Source organism: Carassius carassius, chromosome 3 (genome assembly GCF_963082965.1).
Source record: "Carassius carassius chromosome 3, fCarCar2.1, whole genome shotgun sequence".
In the NCBI taxonomy this organism is placed as follows: Eukaryota; Metazoa; Chordata; class Actinopteri; order Cypriniformes; family Cyprinidae; genus Carassius; species Carassius carassius.
In genome coordinates, this window is record NC_081757.1 from 14,082,574 (window position 1) to 14,101,156 (window position 18,583).

At 41.2% G+C, this 18,583-nt stretch overlaps 1 protein-coding gene across 6 annotated transcripts in view; it reads left to right on the forward strand.

Moving 5' to 3' along the window:
* Nucleotides 1-18,146, forward strand: part of apba2b (amyloid beta (A4) precursor protein-binding, family A, member 2b) — a 93,111-nt gene extending 74,965 nt beyond the window's left edge. For 4 of the 6 annotated variants that reach the window (XM_059530076.1, XM_059530074.1, XM_059530082.1 and 1 more), the window contains 8 exons: nt 3,394-3,429; nt 4,470-4,556; nt 7,542-7,727; nt 14,136-14,315; nt 15,437-15,649; nt 15,917-16,036; nt 16,116-16,256; nt 16,722-18,146. In XM_059530076.1, coding sequence (XP_059386059.1) covers nt 3,394-3,429; nt 4,470-4,556; nt 7,542-7,727; nt 14,136-14,315; nt 15,437-15,649; nt 15,917-16,036; nt 16,116-16,256; nt 16,722-16,793 — 1,035 coding nt within the window. In that variant the 3' untranslated portion in view covers nt 16,794-18,146. Of the gene's footprint in view, nt 1-3,393; nt 3,430-4,466; nt 4,557-7,541; nt 7,728-14,135; nt 14,316-15,436; nt 15,650-15,916; nt 16,037-16,115; nt 16,257-16,721 lie in introns of all 6 variants that reach the window. The other 2 variants (XM_059530077.1, XM_059530078.1) reach the window with 2 other exon arrangements.
* The last annotated feature ends 437 nt before the right edge of the window (nt 18,147-18,583 follow it).

Genomic DNA, 18,583 nt, shown 5'->3' on the forward strand with positions numbered 1-18,583 from the left:
TCCACATATATAAAAGAAATGTAATATTTATAGTCATTAATGTAATAATTTGCAAGTTTCAGATGGTGTCTGGGTTCCTAGGCCCTACAGAGCATTCTACATGAACAAATTTTGTTTGGTGAACTGAACATTAACAGATATTCCCTGTGGAGTGAACACTTTAGAGACCTTCTGAATTAGAACGCAGCTTCAGCTCCCACCCCAGCTTCTAGTGTTCTCGACCACCTTCTGTTCCCTTTGCCGAGGGCCAATCCGGTCATTTCTCTTGCCTGCCACCTTTAAAAGCCATTCAAAATGAAACCATGGCAACACACTCTTTCCTTATCCTATCCATCCCTACTATTATTATGTGTCTAGATTTTTAAAAGATGACATGAGTTGCACAATTCTCCCTCCTTTCTCTCTTTTCCTCTCTTTCTCCTCCTTCCTTTCCGTATCTCATTCACACACAACTCTGACATTCATGCACCCACACATCTGCTCTTCCACTCTGCAGATGATAATGTGTCTGTCCACAGATGAGTGAGCAGTATGTCAGCACAGAGCCTGAGGACTGGGTTTTTCTCGCTGTACTTCTAAAGCAGTGATTTCCACCCAGGTGTACGCAAAACCAGAGGGGAGAGACGGTTCACTCATATAAGATTGAATGGGAGAAATCGTGATGCTCAGTATGTGTAGCTTTAGGTTCTACCTACAGTTAAAATAGCCTATTGATTTATTGATTTTTTTTTTTAAGTTTACTTTTGAATGTGCAACCATTTAAGGGATAGCTCACCCAATAATGATAACTTCCTGAAAATATACTTACCCTCAGTCTGTCCAAGATGCAGATGAATTTGTCTTTTTCATCAGAATGGATTTGGAGAAATGTAGCATTTCATCACTTTCTCACCAAATGATAATCTGCAGTGAATGGGTGCCATCAGAACGAGAGTCCAAACAGTTGATAAAAGCAAGACAACATTTGAACTTTTCGCTGTAATTTCTGCATACAGTACGAGTCCATCCCAAATATTCCTCTCACATCAAAATCCACAGACATATTTATTAAGGACTGTTTTGGTTTGTTTTTGCTTGTCAATGGTGCTTGACCAGTGCATATATTTTTCCTGATTCAGATGAGGCATATTTGTAACTGGAAGAAGGAATATTATGTATAGAGGACTCATATTTTAGCTGTAAGCAATGGTTTGGAATTAAAAATGTTGTTATGGATTTACTTAGAACAAATAGTTTTTCACTTCACAAGACATTCGTTTATGAATTGGAGTCATGTGGATTGTTGTGATGATTTTATCAGCTGTTTGGACTTTCATTCTGATGGCACCCATTCACTGCATAAGATCCATTGGTGAGCAAGTGATGCAATGCTAAATTTCTCCAAATCTGTTCAGAAGAAACAGAAAAACTCATTCATCTACATTTTGGATGGCCTGAGGGTAGTAATTTTCAGCAAATTTTCAGTTTTGGGATAAACTATTCCTTTAAGTGGACCAGCCTAATATAAACAGTTACTGTTGTTGTTGAATTTTTGAGCCAAAGAAACACAATGATACCACTGGTTTCCAAAATATGCTATTGAATCAAGTTCATAGCATGCAGGATATGCAAACACTGAATACAATGCTGTTCTTAAAAACCCACAGTCTTCTGCCAGTGTGGAAGTTCTCACTAACATTTGCGTTCACTTATGTGATATTTCATGTTTGTTTGTATGAGTTAAAAGGAACACATTTCAGATTTTTGTGTCAATGAAGGGGTACTTGATCCATACTGATGGAGGTACATAAAACAAAAGGGTTGAGAAACACTGGCCATACCTCAGTCTGGCACCAGCATCTCACTCCTCCTCTGAATAATAAGAGCAGTACCTAAGCCAAGAAAATTGCAGCACATTCTTTTGCATGCTGGCCAAGAAAGCCAGATGTAGCCATTTATTTTGTTTTAGGCAAGGAACAGGAAAAAAGCCTAATGTTTTATTGAAGTGTATCCCTGTAGCCTCCAGATTGATGCAATATTTATGCAACATTCATCGCCCACACGTTCACTGTCTCATTTCCCCTTGACTTTCAAGCTCTTTCTCTCTCTCTTGTGCTGTTGATTTATCTCCTCTTTTCTCTCTCTCATCTGCCAGTGGAGGATGAGGCATGTTGGCAGCAGAAATGACAGTAAAGGAGTAGTTGTGCTCATGATGCTCAGCCAGAAAGAGATGAGAGCAGTTCAAAGGATCATAACCCCAGTCAGGTGAAAGAAGGTAGAGAGAGGGGGAGAAACAGAAAAAGCTGAATGGGTTCAGAATACTCACACACTATCAGAATCATAATGAGTGTCTATAGATAGGGCTATTTTTCCTCTTCCTAACCTTCTCTCTTTTATTTATCTCTGTTTATACTGCATGTTCATTATACAGTTTATGCAATCTTTTATAAATATTTGATAAAACCTAAATACCTACAATATTTAAAAAGAAAACAAACTAATGAAAATGATAAAAGTATATAGCCAATAACACTTCAACTAAAATGAAAATAATAAAAAAAAAGATAAAAAATAATTCTAAATATTTATAAATTGTATATAAATAACACTAAAATGGTGCCATTTAGTTCCAGTCTACGAAATTATTATTTTACTGCAAAATTATATAATATTATTTAAAACAATCATATTCTTTATATATTTTCCTTCTTCAAAAACCATTGTTAGTGCACTGTCGAGATCTTGCCATTTTCATGATGTGTTGTTGTTGAGGAAATCAAAATAGCCTTTTATTATTAACATTTTCCTGTATGTTTTTGTTGACGAGTTTATCAATGTTGTACAATAAAAAAAACATTGTATGCTATCCAGTCAGTCCACTATGCCAGCTGCTGTTCTCCCTGCAGTCATAATATGGCAGGTTGATAAACTGAGGTCTTAGGCTGCATTTGTTGTGAGATTCTGACAATGAATCTAGTGTCAGTGATGAATCACACAACTATAACAATATGACATTTATTAAAAGTAATGACTACTTATGTTGAAAAAGGACTAACATATCTTATTGGATACAAATAGGCATTTTTTTTATCCTGTTGAGAAATGTCAATGCATAAAATAAGTAATTTTCTTTTTATGGCTTTCAGTGTACAGAAATAGTTATTTAACCCATATTTGCATGTCCTATGATTTGCTATTTGTATGTATGTGTGCAGGGGGAGATGTTGCTGCATTCTGGGTTTGTTTGTGTTTGTGTACAAAGAGCACACATGCCATACATGGCATGCAGACTTTGTGTTTGGTTGTTTATATGTTTTTGCCTGTTTTAATGTATTTTAATTTTTTTTTTTACCTTCATGCCTTTTTGCTGCTCCCGTGTGTGACGACCCCTGTACTGTCCTGAACGTCTTCCAGAGGGTACAGAAGGCAGCCAAAATCAAGAAAAAGGCGGTGTGTAAAAAAAATAAAGAGAGAGAGAGAGAGAAGAAGAACATGCCTTTTTTAACCATCTACTCCATGTCTGTGTTCATCATCTGTGTCGCTTTCATACGTTCTGGTGATACCATGTGAAATGAAGCTTTAGATCCGGCTGTCTTGGATCTGTGAGGACCTTTTAAATTCTAACTATCTATTGGCAAACCAGCCACTTCTGGGCTGCAACTGAGTCAAATTAACCTTAAATATATGGAGTCAAAATTTCAAGCTGTTTTGCACAGACTGCACTTTTAACCTTCTATAAAACATAGCTATAGTCATCCGTGTATACTGCCATTTCTTATTGCTGTAACACAAAACAAATGCAAGAATCTGAGCAGACATGTACTGACAGGTAAATGATTGGCACTCTGAGACAGCCTGACAGCTGGTTAAGTATTGCCATTGTGTCTTTTTACTTACCCGTCTGTCTTTGCATCACCCTGCACTCACTGCACCGAATGGGTCTCGCTCTTTTTTAACTTTCACTCACCCTCTAGTGTCAATCATCTCATTACTTCAAACCTCTGCATGGCTTACACTTATCACAGGGGGCTGTAAACCCAGTGATTATTTGTCTCTTGGCCTGATTAACTCACTGTGTTTCTCGGTTATAGGCTTTGAAGTTTTTTTTTATGTTTTGATTGTGCGACTCACTTAGTCAACGTTGCCCAGCATTAATCAATTATTAATTGGACAGGCTATTGATAAACAATGCAGTTTCACATTTCCAATCCATATGTTCTTTACACCTGAGCATACCATATTGTTTCCCATTTGGGCTATTAATGATGCAATTTACAAAGGTTAAGCATAGCCCTCCCATGTGTACAAGCTTATGCTAGTGAATGATTTATGAATACACATTTAAAATTCTTTCATTAAGGGTTTTGAGAGGTTGTGACTTTTCTTCAGGTCTTCTCATGAGCCATTGTAAGTTATGGCATGGTGACCTCTTGGAGGTCGGGGGTAGTTTTTCATATTTTTGTTCTTGTTTTTTACTTTGTTGTCAGCAGAGTCCAGAGGGAGACGCTCAGACTTTGACAGAGGTGGATCTTTTCATCTCAACTCAGAGGATCAAAGTGCTCAATGCAGACACCCAGGTGAGTTCATGCGGCTGCCTAGTGATACGGGTTTCAAAATAAATTCAGAAAAGATAAACCAAAAAAAAGTAAGAATAAATAAAAACACATTAAGCCATTAACTGACAGCTGAACTAATGGTTAAGCATAAGCAGATATAAACAAATAAGCCCCAAATAAGCTAGCTAACAAATAAGGCCCAAATTGGTTTAATATGCCTGCTGCTTATTTTCTTCATTTATATATAAAGTCAATAAAAATATTGTTAATATGTTCTGTTATACTATGCATGCTCTCTACTGTTCTTTTAGATATATTTAAGTGAACAACGCATTATAGTGCCATCCCAAAGGGGCACAATATCACTTTCACAGAACTGCCCAACTCAATCCAAGCAGAAAGCCATCTTCAAGAAACGGCTAAAAACACATATTTTCCATCTACACTTGACTCTCTAACTCTAGCATTTGGGGATGTAATGATTAACTGTGAAACAGTTGAAAATCGATTCAAATATGTAATGATTCAAATCGGTTGAGATGCTAAACAAATTGTGATTCAGTTAGGGGTTGGAAATACACTATATTTAAATTTTGTTTTTTAGCCGATGCTTTTATCCAAAGCAATTTACAAATGAGGACAATAGAAGCAATCAAAACCAACAAAAGAGCAATAATATGCAAGTGCTATAATAGTATATTATTAAAGTGTTATATTTCAATTTCAAAAAGAAACGTGCAGCATTTTGTTCAAGCAATGATAAAAGGACACACTTAATTTATAATTTTTTTTTAAATTGTGAATCAAATTGAATCGTGAGTTGAGTGAACAATAGCATTATATTTCTATTATATCTACCTTTCTTTATATATATATATATATATATATATATATAACACCAACAAACTTGACCCTCTTACACTTGCGCTCTCTATTCCATTTTTATTCTAACTACGTTTTCTCCTTATTTAAAAAAAAAATGACCTAACACTAGCGTTCTCTATTCTTTTTCTATTCTATCTACTTGTTTTCTTTTTATTTATTTATCCTTGCTGTGTGTACTGTGTGAGGCTAACTGAGACTTGTCATAGCACTTACATATTATTGCTCTTTTGTTGGTTTTGATTGCTTCAGTTGCTCTTATTTGTAAAGCGTCTGCTAAATGACTAAAAGTAAAAAAATACTGTCGTTGGTATTGAGGCAGAATGCCCAAAATCTGAATTCTCATGGAGAATTGGGTATACATTTTAAATTATAAATCTTACTTGGAGGAAAGGAGATAATTCATATTTGGTTTGATGAAATATTTATGCAAAGAGAATGCTCAGATGTTATATATTACATAACCTTTTTTACATAACTGACAAAACACGTAATGTGTGTGTGTAGGGAGAAGAGATGTGCATATGATCAGGCTTGTAGACAGTTGCTAGTGATGGAGAGCTTAATGATGGTTATAGGCTTTGTGCTTAATCTCCAGCTGCACATTTAACACATGCTATAGTCAACAGCTCCTCCTTTTCCACACTAGTGTTACTGTAAGCATAAGATAGGAAGAGCTACATGCTGTTTTAATGGTACATTTAGTACCCTGGTACGGAGTAACATCACTGTGTGAGTGTTGCTGAGTGAACAGCAGTGAGTGGGCAGGCTGGCACGGACATTTCGTTATGTGCTGCAATGCAGTGTCAGTCCTCGCCCTGCATGTCACATCTCACGGTGAGTCTGTATTGGCTGTTACAGATTCATTACAGTGCCTTCAAGCTTGTATTGATATTCCTCAGACATTCAAAGTACCCTGCAAGACTGAAACTTTTAGACTGAATTCAGCCCAATCTGCTTAGCAGACAGAATCCATTCAAACTTTACTTATTAAAATGTACTGTTAAATTTTTCATAATAACTTACAATGATAGAATATTCAGCATTCAAAATATAATTGACAGTGATGCCTTCATTGTAAGATTTGCATATAAATTGCAATCTTTTTTTTATTGCATATGAGATTATGATTCATCTTTTCTTTCATGCTTCTGTTAAACCATATTACCTTTACATTGACTAGTAGGCTGGTAAGGGACTACTTCGCTGCATGTAAATATAGCTAATGACTATGTGTGGATTCTAGTGCACAGCCAACTGAAAACGAAACATGATGACAAAGCATCTCAGATGCAGCATTTCAGTGACATAAAGTAAAAGTCGAAAACATAACCTTAACCTCAAACACTGTTCTTTTCACAGGTATTTTCATAATGTAACCTGTGTGTTCTTATCGAATAGAAGAGGAAGCTTTTTCAGCACTGTGTATCTGCAAACCGCATATAAAATATATGCATTAAGTTCCTAGAACTGATAGATTGAGCTTCATAGGTCTTTGAAGTAAACATGTCACATATTATGCTCCTATAATTTAAAGAAGAGCTGCAGCAAAATGAAAATCCCACTCATGACCTTTGTGTGCATTGAATCGAGATGCTGCATGAATTTCCTGTGCTCTGGATCATGAATTCTTCCAGCTCTTTGATGATTTATTACCTTTTTGTTTGTATATTAAATAGAGTGCATGCCGTACATGCCGTTTCTTGTGCTGCTCATTCAAACCCATGGAATATCGAATGTAGTACAATCAGAACAGCATCAAAGTTATTTTAATGAGTGCAATTTTTAAGGTCATCTTCCCTTTACTAAGCAAGGATGGCTGTAACTTTACTGTTTAAAGATCTGGGTTAACCCAAGCCTTTATGCTTGTAGCTTGAAACAGATCTTCCTGAAGGAGATTCATGAATAAGAAACCCACTGTGTATTCTTAACCCTAGGTTGCATCTGGAGGCTGTCCCCAAGAAAATATAATGTAAGCCCATTTGGAAGAAAATCTGTGAAATGAAAACTAAGCTGCTCAGTGGGATTAAAACACAGCCTTAACTCTAGTCTGGTGTAATGTGTTGGAAGGTGTTGCCACAGAAGGCTAAGAAATAATTGTGGTTACTCTCGTTTGTTTTATAGGAGACCATGATGGATAATGCTTTGCGTACCATCTCATACATCGCCGACATCGGGAACATTGTGGTTCTGATGGCAAGACGGCGCATGCCACGCACCGCCTCACAGGACTGCATTGAGACGACCCCTGGAGCCCCCGAGGCCAAGAAACAGTACAAAATGATATGCCACGTATTTGAGTCCGAGGATGTAAGTGTGAATCGTTTTGTTTCCTTTTTCTAATCTATATGCATACCAGTCCAAAGTTTGGACAAAAATAAATTGTGAAGAAAATATGACTTTCTTTTATAGAACTAAATGAAAACTTTTTTTAGTTGTTATTTATTTGATCATTTATTTATTTGTTTTTCATATATAAATTGGAAAATATGTTGAAGGAAAAACAGAGTACATGTGATCAGCATACATGGGAACAATTTTAATAACTTGAGTATTAATCTAATATGTAAAACTGTCCAAATTTTATATATATATATATATATATATATATATATATATATATATATATATATATACACATATATATATACACTACTGCTTAAAAGTTTGCTTTCAGTAAAAAATATATTTTTAAAGATATCTTTTATGCTCACCAAGGCTGCATTCATTTGATCAAAATACAGTAAAAACAGTACATTTGGGAAATATTATTACAATTTATAATAACTGTTTTGTAATTTAATTATGTCATTTATTCATATGATGGTAAAGCTGAATTCTCAGCAGACATTACTTTCAGTGTCACATGATCCTTCAGAAATCATTCTAATATGCCGATTTGGTGCTCAAGCAGGCTAACATTTCTTATTATTAATATTGAAAACAGTCATGCTGCTTAATATTTTTGTGGATACTAAAATACATTTCCTTAAGGATTCTGTGATAAATAGAAATTTCACATGAACAGCATTTATTGAAATAGAAATCATTTGTAACATTACAAATGTCTCTACTGTTCTGATTAATTTGCTGCATTGTTGCAGAATTAAAGTATTAATTTCTGACTGACCTCAAACTTCTGAACAGTAGTGTATACAGTACATAGCATGTGAGCAATTATTCAGCTGAAGCTCAGGTTCAGATTCACCTGAGGTTCAAAGAATAGCCTCAAAAGTAACCTTGGCTTCAGCTTTACATAATTCTGTTCTAATGGACCTACTTTTCTCTCCTCTACAATACTCTCCTCTGCATTGCAGTTGTTCCTCACTCATACTGTCTAATTACACTCTTTGATGTTTTAGTCAATGAGTGTGTGTGTCTGTGTGTGCGCGCCCACAAATGAGTCATTTATAGAGCCTTTATTGTCACGAAGGGGATTCAAGAAACACGGAGAGATCCAAATGCAGGTATGCGGTTTATTTAGGGGCAATCCAAAAAGCATAAACAGTCCAGGCAGGGTCAAAACCAGAATATCCAAACAACATGAAAACAGACAATAACACACGGCAAGGGCAAGACTACGGAAAGCATGAAACATACACAAGGACTCCGTGACACAGACTCAGACAGACCGGGTATAAATACACAAAAGGATGATGGGGAAACAGGAGACAGGTGGGGAACAATCAATTACCTAAACAAGGAGGAAGGTGACCAAATAAGGAGACAGGAAGTGATAAGGTGACAGACACCGTGAGAAAGGAGGACATCTAGTGGAAACCCAGGGACACAACCCAGACACTGTGACAGAACCCCCCCTCTACGGAGCGGCTCCCAGACGCTCCACGACAGACACAAAACAGACCAGGAGGGAGGCGGACAGGTGGAGGCTCAGGGGGAGGGATGGAGGGCCAGAAAAGAAAGACATTGGAAACAGGCACCAGAAAGTAACCACAAAACAGGAAGACCAGGAGGGAGGAGGACTGGAGGAGGTTCAGGGGGAGGGATGGAGGGCCAGACTACAGAGAGGAACAGGGACAGGAGTAAATACAAAAACAACAAACAAAAAACAACATGAAGCCCCCCAGGGCGGGGCAGAAGACCACCACGTCCTTGTGGTCGAGGCCAGAGTCCTCCAGGGCGGGGCAGAAGACCACCACAACCGTGTAGTCAGGGCAAGCGCCCCCCAGGGCGGAGCAGAGGACCACCATGTCCTCGTGGTCAGAGCGGAAGCCCCCCAGGGCGGAGCGGAGGACCACCACGTCCTCGTGGTCGACGCCAGAGTCCCCCAGGGCGGAGCGGATGACCACCACCCCCCTGTGGTCGATGCCGGAGTCCAACAGGCCCGAGCAGCAGCCCACCCAGTGACTTGACTTGACTCTGAACGTCCAACGGTGACCCGCCCTGACTCTGGAAGGTCATCAGTGACTGGCCCTGACTCTGGAGAGTCCACTGGGACCTGACTCGACTCTGGACGGTCAACAGGAACTAGCCCTGACTCTAGACCGTTCTTGGGCACCGAATCGGGAACGGCATCGGGCACCGCCTCGGCCTCCGGAACGGCATCGGGCACCGCCTCGGCCTCCGGAACGGCATCGGGCACCGCCTCGGCCTCCGGAACGGCATCGGGCACCGCCTCGCCCTCCGGAACCGCATCGCCCTCCGGAACAGCATCGGCATCGGGCACCGCCTCGGCCTCCGGAACAGCCTCGGCATCGGGCACCGCCTCGGCCTCCGGAACAGCCTCGGCATCGGGCACCGCCTCGGCCTCCGGAACAGCCTCGGCATCGGGCACCGCCTCGGCCTCCGGAACAGCATCGGGCACCGCCTCGGCATCGGGCACCGCCTCGGCATCGGGCACCGCCTCGGCCTCCGGAACAGCATCGGGCACCGCTTCGGCATCGGGCACCGCCTCGGCCTCCGGAACAGCATCGGGCACCGCCTCGGCATCGGGCACCGCCTCGGCCTCCGGAACAGCATCGGGCACCGCCTCGGCATCGGGCACCGCCTCGGCCTCCGGAACAGCATCGGGCACCGCCTCGGCATCGGGCACCGCCTCGGCCTCCGGAACAGCATCGGGCACCGCCTCGGCATCGGGCACCGCCTCGGCCTCCGGAACAGCATCGGGCACCGCCTCGGCATCGGGCACCGCCTCGGCCTCCGGAACAGTATCGGGCACCGCCTCGGCTTCGGGCACCGCCTCGGCCTCCGGAACAGCATCGGCACCGCCTCGGCATCGGGCACCGCCTCGGCCTCCGGAACAGCATCGGGCACCGCCTCGGCCTCCGGAACAGCATCGGGCACCGCCTCGGCATCGGGCACCGCCTCGGCCTCCGGAACAGCATCGGGCACCGCCTCGGCATCGGGCACCGCCTCGGCCTCCGGAACAGCATCGGGCACCGCCTCGGCATCGGGCACCGCCTCGGCCTCCGGAACAGTATCGGGCACCGCCTCGGCTTCGGGCACCGCCTCGGCCTCCGGAACAGCATCGGGCACCGCCTCGGCATCGGGCACCGCCTCGGCATCGGGCACCGCCTCGGCCTCCGGAACAGTATCGGGCACCGCCTCGGCATCGGGCACCGCCTCGGCCTCCGGAACAGCATCGGGCACCGCCTCGGCCTCCGAAACAGCATCGGGCACCGCCTCGGCTTCGGGCACCGCCTCGGCCTCCGGAAAAGCATCGGGCACCGCCTCGGCCTCCGGAACAGCATCGGGCACCGCCTCAGTCTCCGGAACAGCATCGGGCACCGCCTCGGGAACGTCCTCTGGGCCTTGAGGAACGGTAGACGCCTGTCTCCTCCTCCTCCGCCCTCTATGTTGGCGAGCCGGTGACACCTTATCTGGAGACTCAGGCGTTGAGTCGGCCATCTTGTGCTGTGGCCCCAAGCTGGCGGCCACCTTGTGCTGTGGCGCTGGGCTGGCGGCCATCTTGTGCTGTGGCGCTGGGCTGGCGGCCATCTTGTGCTGTGGCCCTGGATTGGCGGCCATCTTGAGCTGTGGTGCTGGGCTGGGGACCGCCCCACCGGAAGAGACCGGAGTGGCTGGGGCATTCCACAGAAGCCGATGCTGCACATAGTACACAAACTCCCAGTATTCCAGTGTCTCTAAATGTACCATCTCCTCCTGAGACACTGGATCATCCAGCCCGCCGTTGAAGTAGTCCTTCAAGGCCGCATCGTTGTATCCCATACCCTCGGCCAGGGACCAGAACACCTGTGCCAGGGCACCCACCTCATTGCCCTCTTGGCGGAGGGCGATCAGCCGGAGATACTTAGCTCTCCGCTCCGCCATCTTGGCTGGGGAACGGGAAAAAGACATACCGCTGGATCTCAGTGCGACAGAGTCCTTCTGTCACGAAGGGGATTCAAGAAACACGGAGAGATCCAAATGCAGGTATGCGGTTTATTTAGGGGCAATCCAAAAAGCATAAACAGTCCAGGCAGGGTCAAAACCAGAATATCCAAACAACATGAAAACAGACAATAACACACGGCAAGGGCAAGACTACGGAAAGCATGAAACATACACAAGGACTCCGTGACACAGACTCAGACAGACCGGGTATAAATACACAAAAGGATGATGGGGAAACAGGAGACAGGTGGGGAACAATCAATTACCTAAACAAGGAGGAAGGTGACCAAATAAGGAGACAGGAAGTGATAAGGTGACAGACACCGTGAGAAAGGAGGACATCTAGTGGAAACCCAGGGACACAACCCAGACACTGTGACATTTATTATATCCTAAATCTGTTTTTCATATCACATCTCAGTTATCTACTTAGCAGTGTCACACAATTTATCATGTCATATAAGTTTTTATCATCCTAAATTTTGATAACTTTGCTTTGTTCCTCCTTTGGGGCCCATATAAATCAGTCAGTTCTCTGGCAGTCTGATCACTGCCAGTCTGATTTTTCTTTGTGACTGATATAGATGCTCAACTCTGAAGCAGCCATGTTTCCTGTGAAAATCAAAGCCAGCACACATGTTGGGATGTTTCATTATTAATGGCATGACCCCTACCTGTGCGCACGTCGCCTGCGGGGTACTGTCAAATCAGAAAACAGCCACAATCATTAGCAAAGGGAGTGAACCTTTTTTCCACTGCGCCTCTTTAGCATTCTAGTGCCGACAGACTGGTATAATAGCCTTAATCCAGCAACTTTTCTGCTTCCATGGAAAATTATTCACTAAGATTTGAATAAGGTTGCAGTGCTTGAAATAGGCCAGTGTATTCACATTTCTCAGTGAGCACTACTGTAGCACCAGCGTCTCACAGTGTCTTCAAAGAGGACAGCTGGCGGTTACGGAAACCGTTCCAAAACCTAAATCTGTTCTAGAGTGAGAAATCAATGGACAATAATACACTATGAGTGAGAAGATTCACAGAATATCAAATCAATGAAGTGAAAAAATGACACAGTGTTCATCTGCTGCATTGATTTGTGTTATATAAATGTTTTTCAGGTATTGCCAAAAGCACATAATTTATGTACAACAACTAATGTGCTTCTAGGCCAGATGAGAGCTGGTTCTCTGATTGAGCCTGGTTTCTCCTGAGGTTTTTTTCAACTGATGGTGTGTAGGTTCCTTGTCATTGTTGCTTTGCTCAGCTGGGGCTTAAAATAATATTGATTTTACTACAATGACACTATTAAGGGAAGTCGTGGCCTAATGGTTAGAGAGTCGGACTCCCAATCGAAAGGTTGTGAGTTCGAGTCCCGGGCCGGCAGGAATTGTGGGTGGGGGGAGTGCATGTACAGTTCTCTCTCCACCTTCAATACCATGACTTAGGTGCCCTTGAGCAAGGCATCGAACCCCCAACTGCTCCCTGGGTGCCGCAGCATAAATGGCTGCCCACTGCTCCGGGTGTGTGCTCACAGTGTGTGTGTGTGTGTTCACTGCTCTGTGTGTGTGCACTTCGGATGGGTTAAATGCAGAGCACAAATTCTGAGTATGGGTCACCATACTTGGCTGAATGTCACTTCACTTTCACTTTCATTGGTTGAGAATAAAACTTAGACTGATATGAGCTGGATAATAACACTGCTGTCTTCTTTAGAGCTGCTTTATAGCAGCATTGTATTGGTTTCTTAACTGATTAACTTTGCAACATCAAAACTGTTATTGAACTGAATTGAGTCAATATTGAACTGACTTGAACTGAATAATAACACTATTGTCTTCTTTAAAGTTGTTTAATAGCTGTATTGAGTTTGTTGAATTTTCACCATTGACACTGTTAATGAAATTCAGTATCAACGCTGAACTACACTGGGCTGAATAATGGCAATTTTGAATACTTTAGAGCTGCTTTATCGAACTGGTTTCATAACAGATTAACTTTGCAACTTAACACTGTTATTTTAATAAACTTAATCAACTTTGAACTGACTTGAGCTAATGACACTTTTGTCTTAAGAGCTGCTTTATGGATCAAAATGAACTGGTTTCGTAACTGATGAATTTTGCAGCATTGACACAGCTATTTTCTGTATTACTTTAAAGCTGTTTTAAAAAAAATCTATATTGCATAAAGATAAATGTGACTTGACTTGCTTATGTCTTTAAAAGGCTCATAATTAAAGATATGTGTAATGATTTAGTTCTGATTATATATATCGTGTAACCAATTTATAATTAATGACAAATGTATACAAAAAAAAATATCTTTGTGGTTGTTTCACCTGGTTTTCTTCTCCAACATATGCAGGCCCAGCTCATAGCACAGTCCATTGGTCAGGCATTCAGCGTGGCCTACCAGGAATTCCTCAGAGCCAATGGAATCAACCCAGAGGACCTGAGCCAGAAAGAGTACAGCGACATCATCAACACACAGGAGATGTACAATGATGACCTCATCCACTTCTCAAACTCTGACAACTGCAAAGAGGTCAGCAGCCAGACTCTTTCCAATCTATTAAGTGTTGTCTTTGTGTTAGAACACAGCTGACCCAGCACACTGATGCGTTTCTGCTCAATACAAGGGGGATTACTAGAAAGCAGTGGACGGTGATGACGGACAGCAGTACTTTCGTTTGTTGAAAAAGAAAACACACACACATACCATAAAAACCACTGGTAATTTTTGAGCTAGTTTCCAAAGCATCCGTTGAACTCAGATACCCCAAAATTAAAATTGTCATAATTTATTCACTTTCCAAACCTGTATGAATGCTGAACCAAAAAGAAGATATTTTGAAGAATGCTGGTAATCAATCAGTTGGTGGTTACCATTGACTACCTTTGTAGGAAAAAAATACTATGGAAGTCAATGGCAACCACCAACTGTTTGATTACCAGCAGTCTTCAAAATATCTTCTTTTATGTTCAACATAAGAAAGCAACTCATACAGGTTTGGAACGACATGAGGGTGAGTAAATTATGAAAGAATTAAAATTTTTGGGTGAACTATCCCTTTAACATAGTGTTGTGTTTATAGTCAGTGGTGGCTGGTGCTTTTCAGAAGTGTGAAAGCACAGATGTCACTTGATAGAAAATTGTGTACTCAGATCATTTAAGGGGTCTTGTCTGTGATGTTGAAATGAAACATAATGCTCCAGTATGCAAAATGGTCAATTAAATGCTCCAAAAAAGATTTAAAATCTCTCTCTGAGCTCAAATGCTGTCAGTCACGTAAATCACAGTTTCAGTTAATGACAGTTTGTTGCAAAGACCCGCCCATTTAAGAGCTCAGCCAATTGTCATATTAAGAAGAAATGTTTCTTGAGCACCAAATCAGCATATTAAAATTATTTTTGAAAAATTTGTCATCACAGGAATACATTACATTTTTAAATGCATATAAAAAAAAGAAAACTGTTATAAGTTTTACTAAATGTATATATATATATATATATATATATATATATATATATATATATATATATATATTAAAAAAAAACTTTTACATGTAAGTGTCTAGGTTATTTGAACAATAATCAATTTTATTGGCAATCAACCCCAATCCCTTGCCTATTCCTCTGACTCTCTCCATCTCTCTCCTCCATCAGTTGCAGCTGGAGAAGCAGAAGGGGGAGATTCTGGGCATAGTTATTGTGGAGTCTGGCTGGGGCTCCATTCTGCCCACCGTCATCCTGGCAAACATGATGAATGGAGGTCCTGCCGCCCGTTCTGGAAAGCTCAGCATCGGTGACCAGATCATGTCAATCAACAACACCAGCCTGGTGGGGCTTCCTCTCGCCACCTGTCAGGGAATCATCAAGGTGTGCATAGGGTTGGGCTGTCACAGTGCGCAGTGGGCCGAATCTTGGCTCAGCCATGAATCCATCTGTGTTTTTCTGAGTAGCTGGTTATTAAGGGTCTGTGGTTCAGGGCTGCTGAAACACCACAGGGCAATCAATAAAGTGGTCACAAAGGCAATGCAATCTTCATCTCCTATTGTTATGATCCCAGTGTAATAATACAGTGCAGATGAGATCGCACTGAGTAATATAATCACATGTACTGTATGTTTTGTATATCTCCATCAGGGTCTGAAGAATCAGGTGCAGGTGAAGCTAAACATTGTGAGCTGCCCTCCTGTTACCACAGTTCTCATTAAGAGGCCAGACCTCAAATACCAGTTGGGTTTTAGTGTGCAGAATGGCATTGTGAGTATGGAGAAACAGGACGTCTGAAATAAAGTATTGACATCTCATTGTTACTAACTTTTTTTTTTGTGGTCCTCAGATCTGTAGTCTAATGCGAGGAGGGATCGCAGAGAGAGGAGGTGTGCGGGTTGGTCATCGTATTATTGAGATAAACGGCCAAAGTGTTGTGGCCACAGCACATGAAAAAATCGTTCAGGCTCTCTCCAATTCTGTCGGCGAGGTAAGCCCTATATAATACAGTATATTCTACCATTTGAAAGTTTGATGCTTTTTTTATGTTTCCATCGTATACCATATATATATAATTTTAAAATGCCATTTATTCCTGTAATGACAAAGCTGAATTTTTAGTAGCCATTACTCCAGTTTTGAGCGTAACATGATCCTTCAGAAATCATTTTAATGTGCTGATTTGGTGTTTAAAAAACATATCTTATTATTATCAATGTTGAAAACAGTTGTGCTACTTTGAAACCATTATTTGGGATTCTTTGATGAGTAGAAAATTCAACATTAGATGAACTGGAGATCCCCCAATTCATCAGTATCGAGGTGATGTCTCCGTTCCCTCCTTCAGGGAATGAGGGTTACATACGTAACCGAGACGTTTAGTGGAATAATACATAGTATATTAATGCTATTAATGCTTTTTAGTAAAAAAAGATCTTTCTTTGTTCTGGAACAGATCCACATGAAGACTATGCCAGCTGCCATGTTTAGACTCTTGACTGGTCAGGAGACTCCTATGTATATATGATCTGAGGTGGACTTCTGCTGAGATACACAACTCTGGGCACTGGGAAATGTCTGAATGCAGCAGTCACCTTTCTCCTTTTATCTTCACCAAAAATAACTCTCATCACTCTTGCTGTCTGCTAACGTTACTTAAGAGATATGGTGTGTCATTACTGCATAGTGTGGATTCTTTTTGATTTGCCACGTCTGCTCTTGGGTGTGTGCATAGTCAGATGAAAATGACTCAATGCATCTCAAGTCCTTTCTGCGTAACGAAAGGGGGGCTTTGTACATTTGATTTGGATGCTACTATGTTTACATTTATTTACAATTACATACATGTGGACTTAGTGGAGAGATGCAAGTTTGTTTTGTAAATAATGTAATTGTTATATCAATATCAGAAAGGAATGGAAAAGCCAGAGTGAGAAGTCCAGACAGAAGAAGCCCCAAACATCAAGCGACCATTCCAGAATTTTTTTTCTGTTGCTACTTTTTAGTATTTTTTTTTTTATAAATGTAATATATTGGATATTATACTTGATCCAGTTGTCATTGAATTTTACATTTATTCAAATCAAATGCACACCAAATCCATACACGTCCCTTACATATAAATAACTGAACTTACTGCAGTAAATGTGGCAAATAATTATGTGGCATGACACTTTTAAAAAAGAAATATGCTCAATAAGTACATACATAATACATACTCCAGACTCATCGTACTTTGAAAGACTGACTAGTATCAGCAGGGACTTTATCAACAAAGGAGAATCGTTTCACATCGCCAGCCTTCATTAATGGATAAATGTCATCTAGTGGGCATTAAAGACTGAGCAAATTTTGAGTAGCTTTTTTTTTTTTTACATACAAGCAAGTGAATCTTTTGTAAAATGCCATATGTAAACAATTTCTGGACTTCTCCCATGCTGTAATAATCAAAACATTCTCTTGCCATGCTGTAAATGAAGTTTGTTTCAAACACAAAAGTTTATTTTTTACGTGTGCTTTTTTGTGTATGCCCAGCTGCAACTCATTTGAGTCGGTGGTGAATGTAATAGTGTTGTTAATAGTGTGTCCACTTCCTTAAGCAGTATTAGAATGTCTGTACATAAACGTTTACCTTGTTTAGTACTGTGTCCATGTAGGAATCACTGTCAGTCCCATTGTATCTTTGTGAGGCTTTGGCCTTAGGAAAATAAGACACTGTGACCAAAAGCCTTACCGCCGCGTAAGAAAGCTTTTGAAAATTGTAATAAAAAAAAAAAGAGACATGAAACAGCCAATAATACATGAACATGTATACCTGTCTGCATGCATCTTAAAATGACACTATGGCAAAATAACAATAAAGTGTAATATAAGCCCTTCATATTGTTTTACCTTTGATTCCCTGGCGATTTATTTGGGAACTAAAGAATTGCATGAAGCCTGAGTGGGTCATACAACCTGGAAGCTTGATACAAAATCTATGCCAACTGCTTCTAACAGTGGCCGGCTTCCAGAACTTTAAAATAGATCCCTCATCGCATATTATGGACCTAATGAGCACAGATTTGAGTCTCAAAGTTGGAAATCAGTTCAGCCAGCTCACATTTCTCGGACACTGACATAGTCATGGAAAGAATAAGAAAAAAACACCCAATAATGAAACTCCTTTATCTGATCTTAGGAGAGATTAGAGGGACATTGCCAAGCTTTATAGCAAGATAGAGGCTATTCATCACGAGCGTGTGTGAGAGCAACAATCATTCTCCAATTTTGAAGATCACTGCTCCCCCTAGAGGTTATTAAAATACACTACAGTCT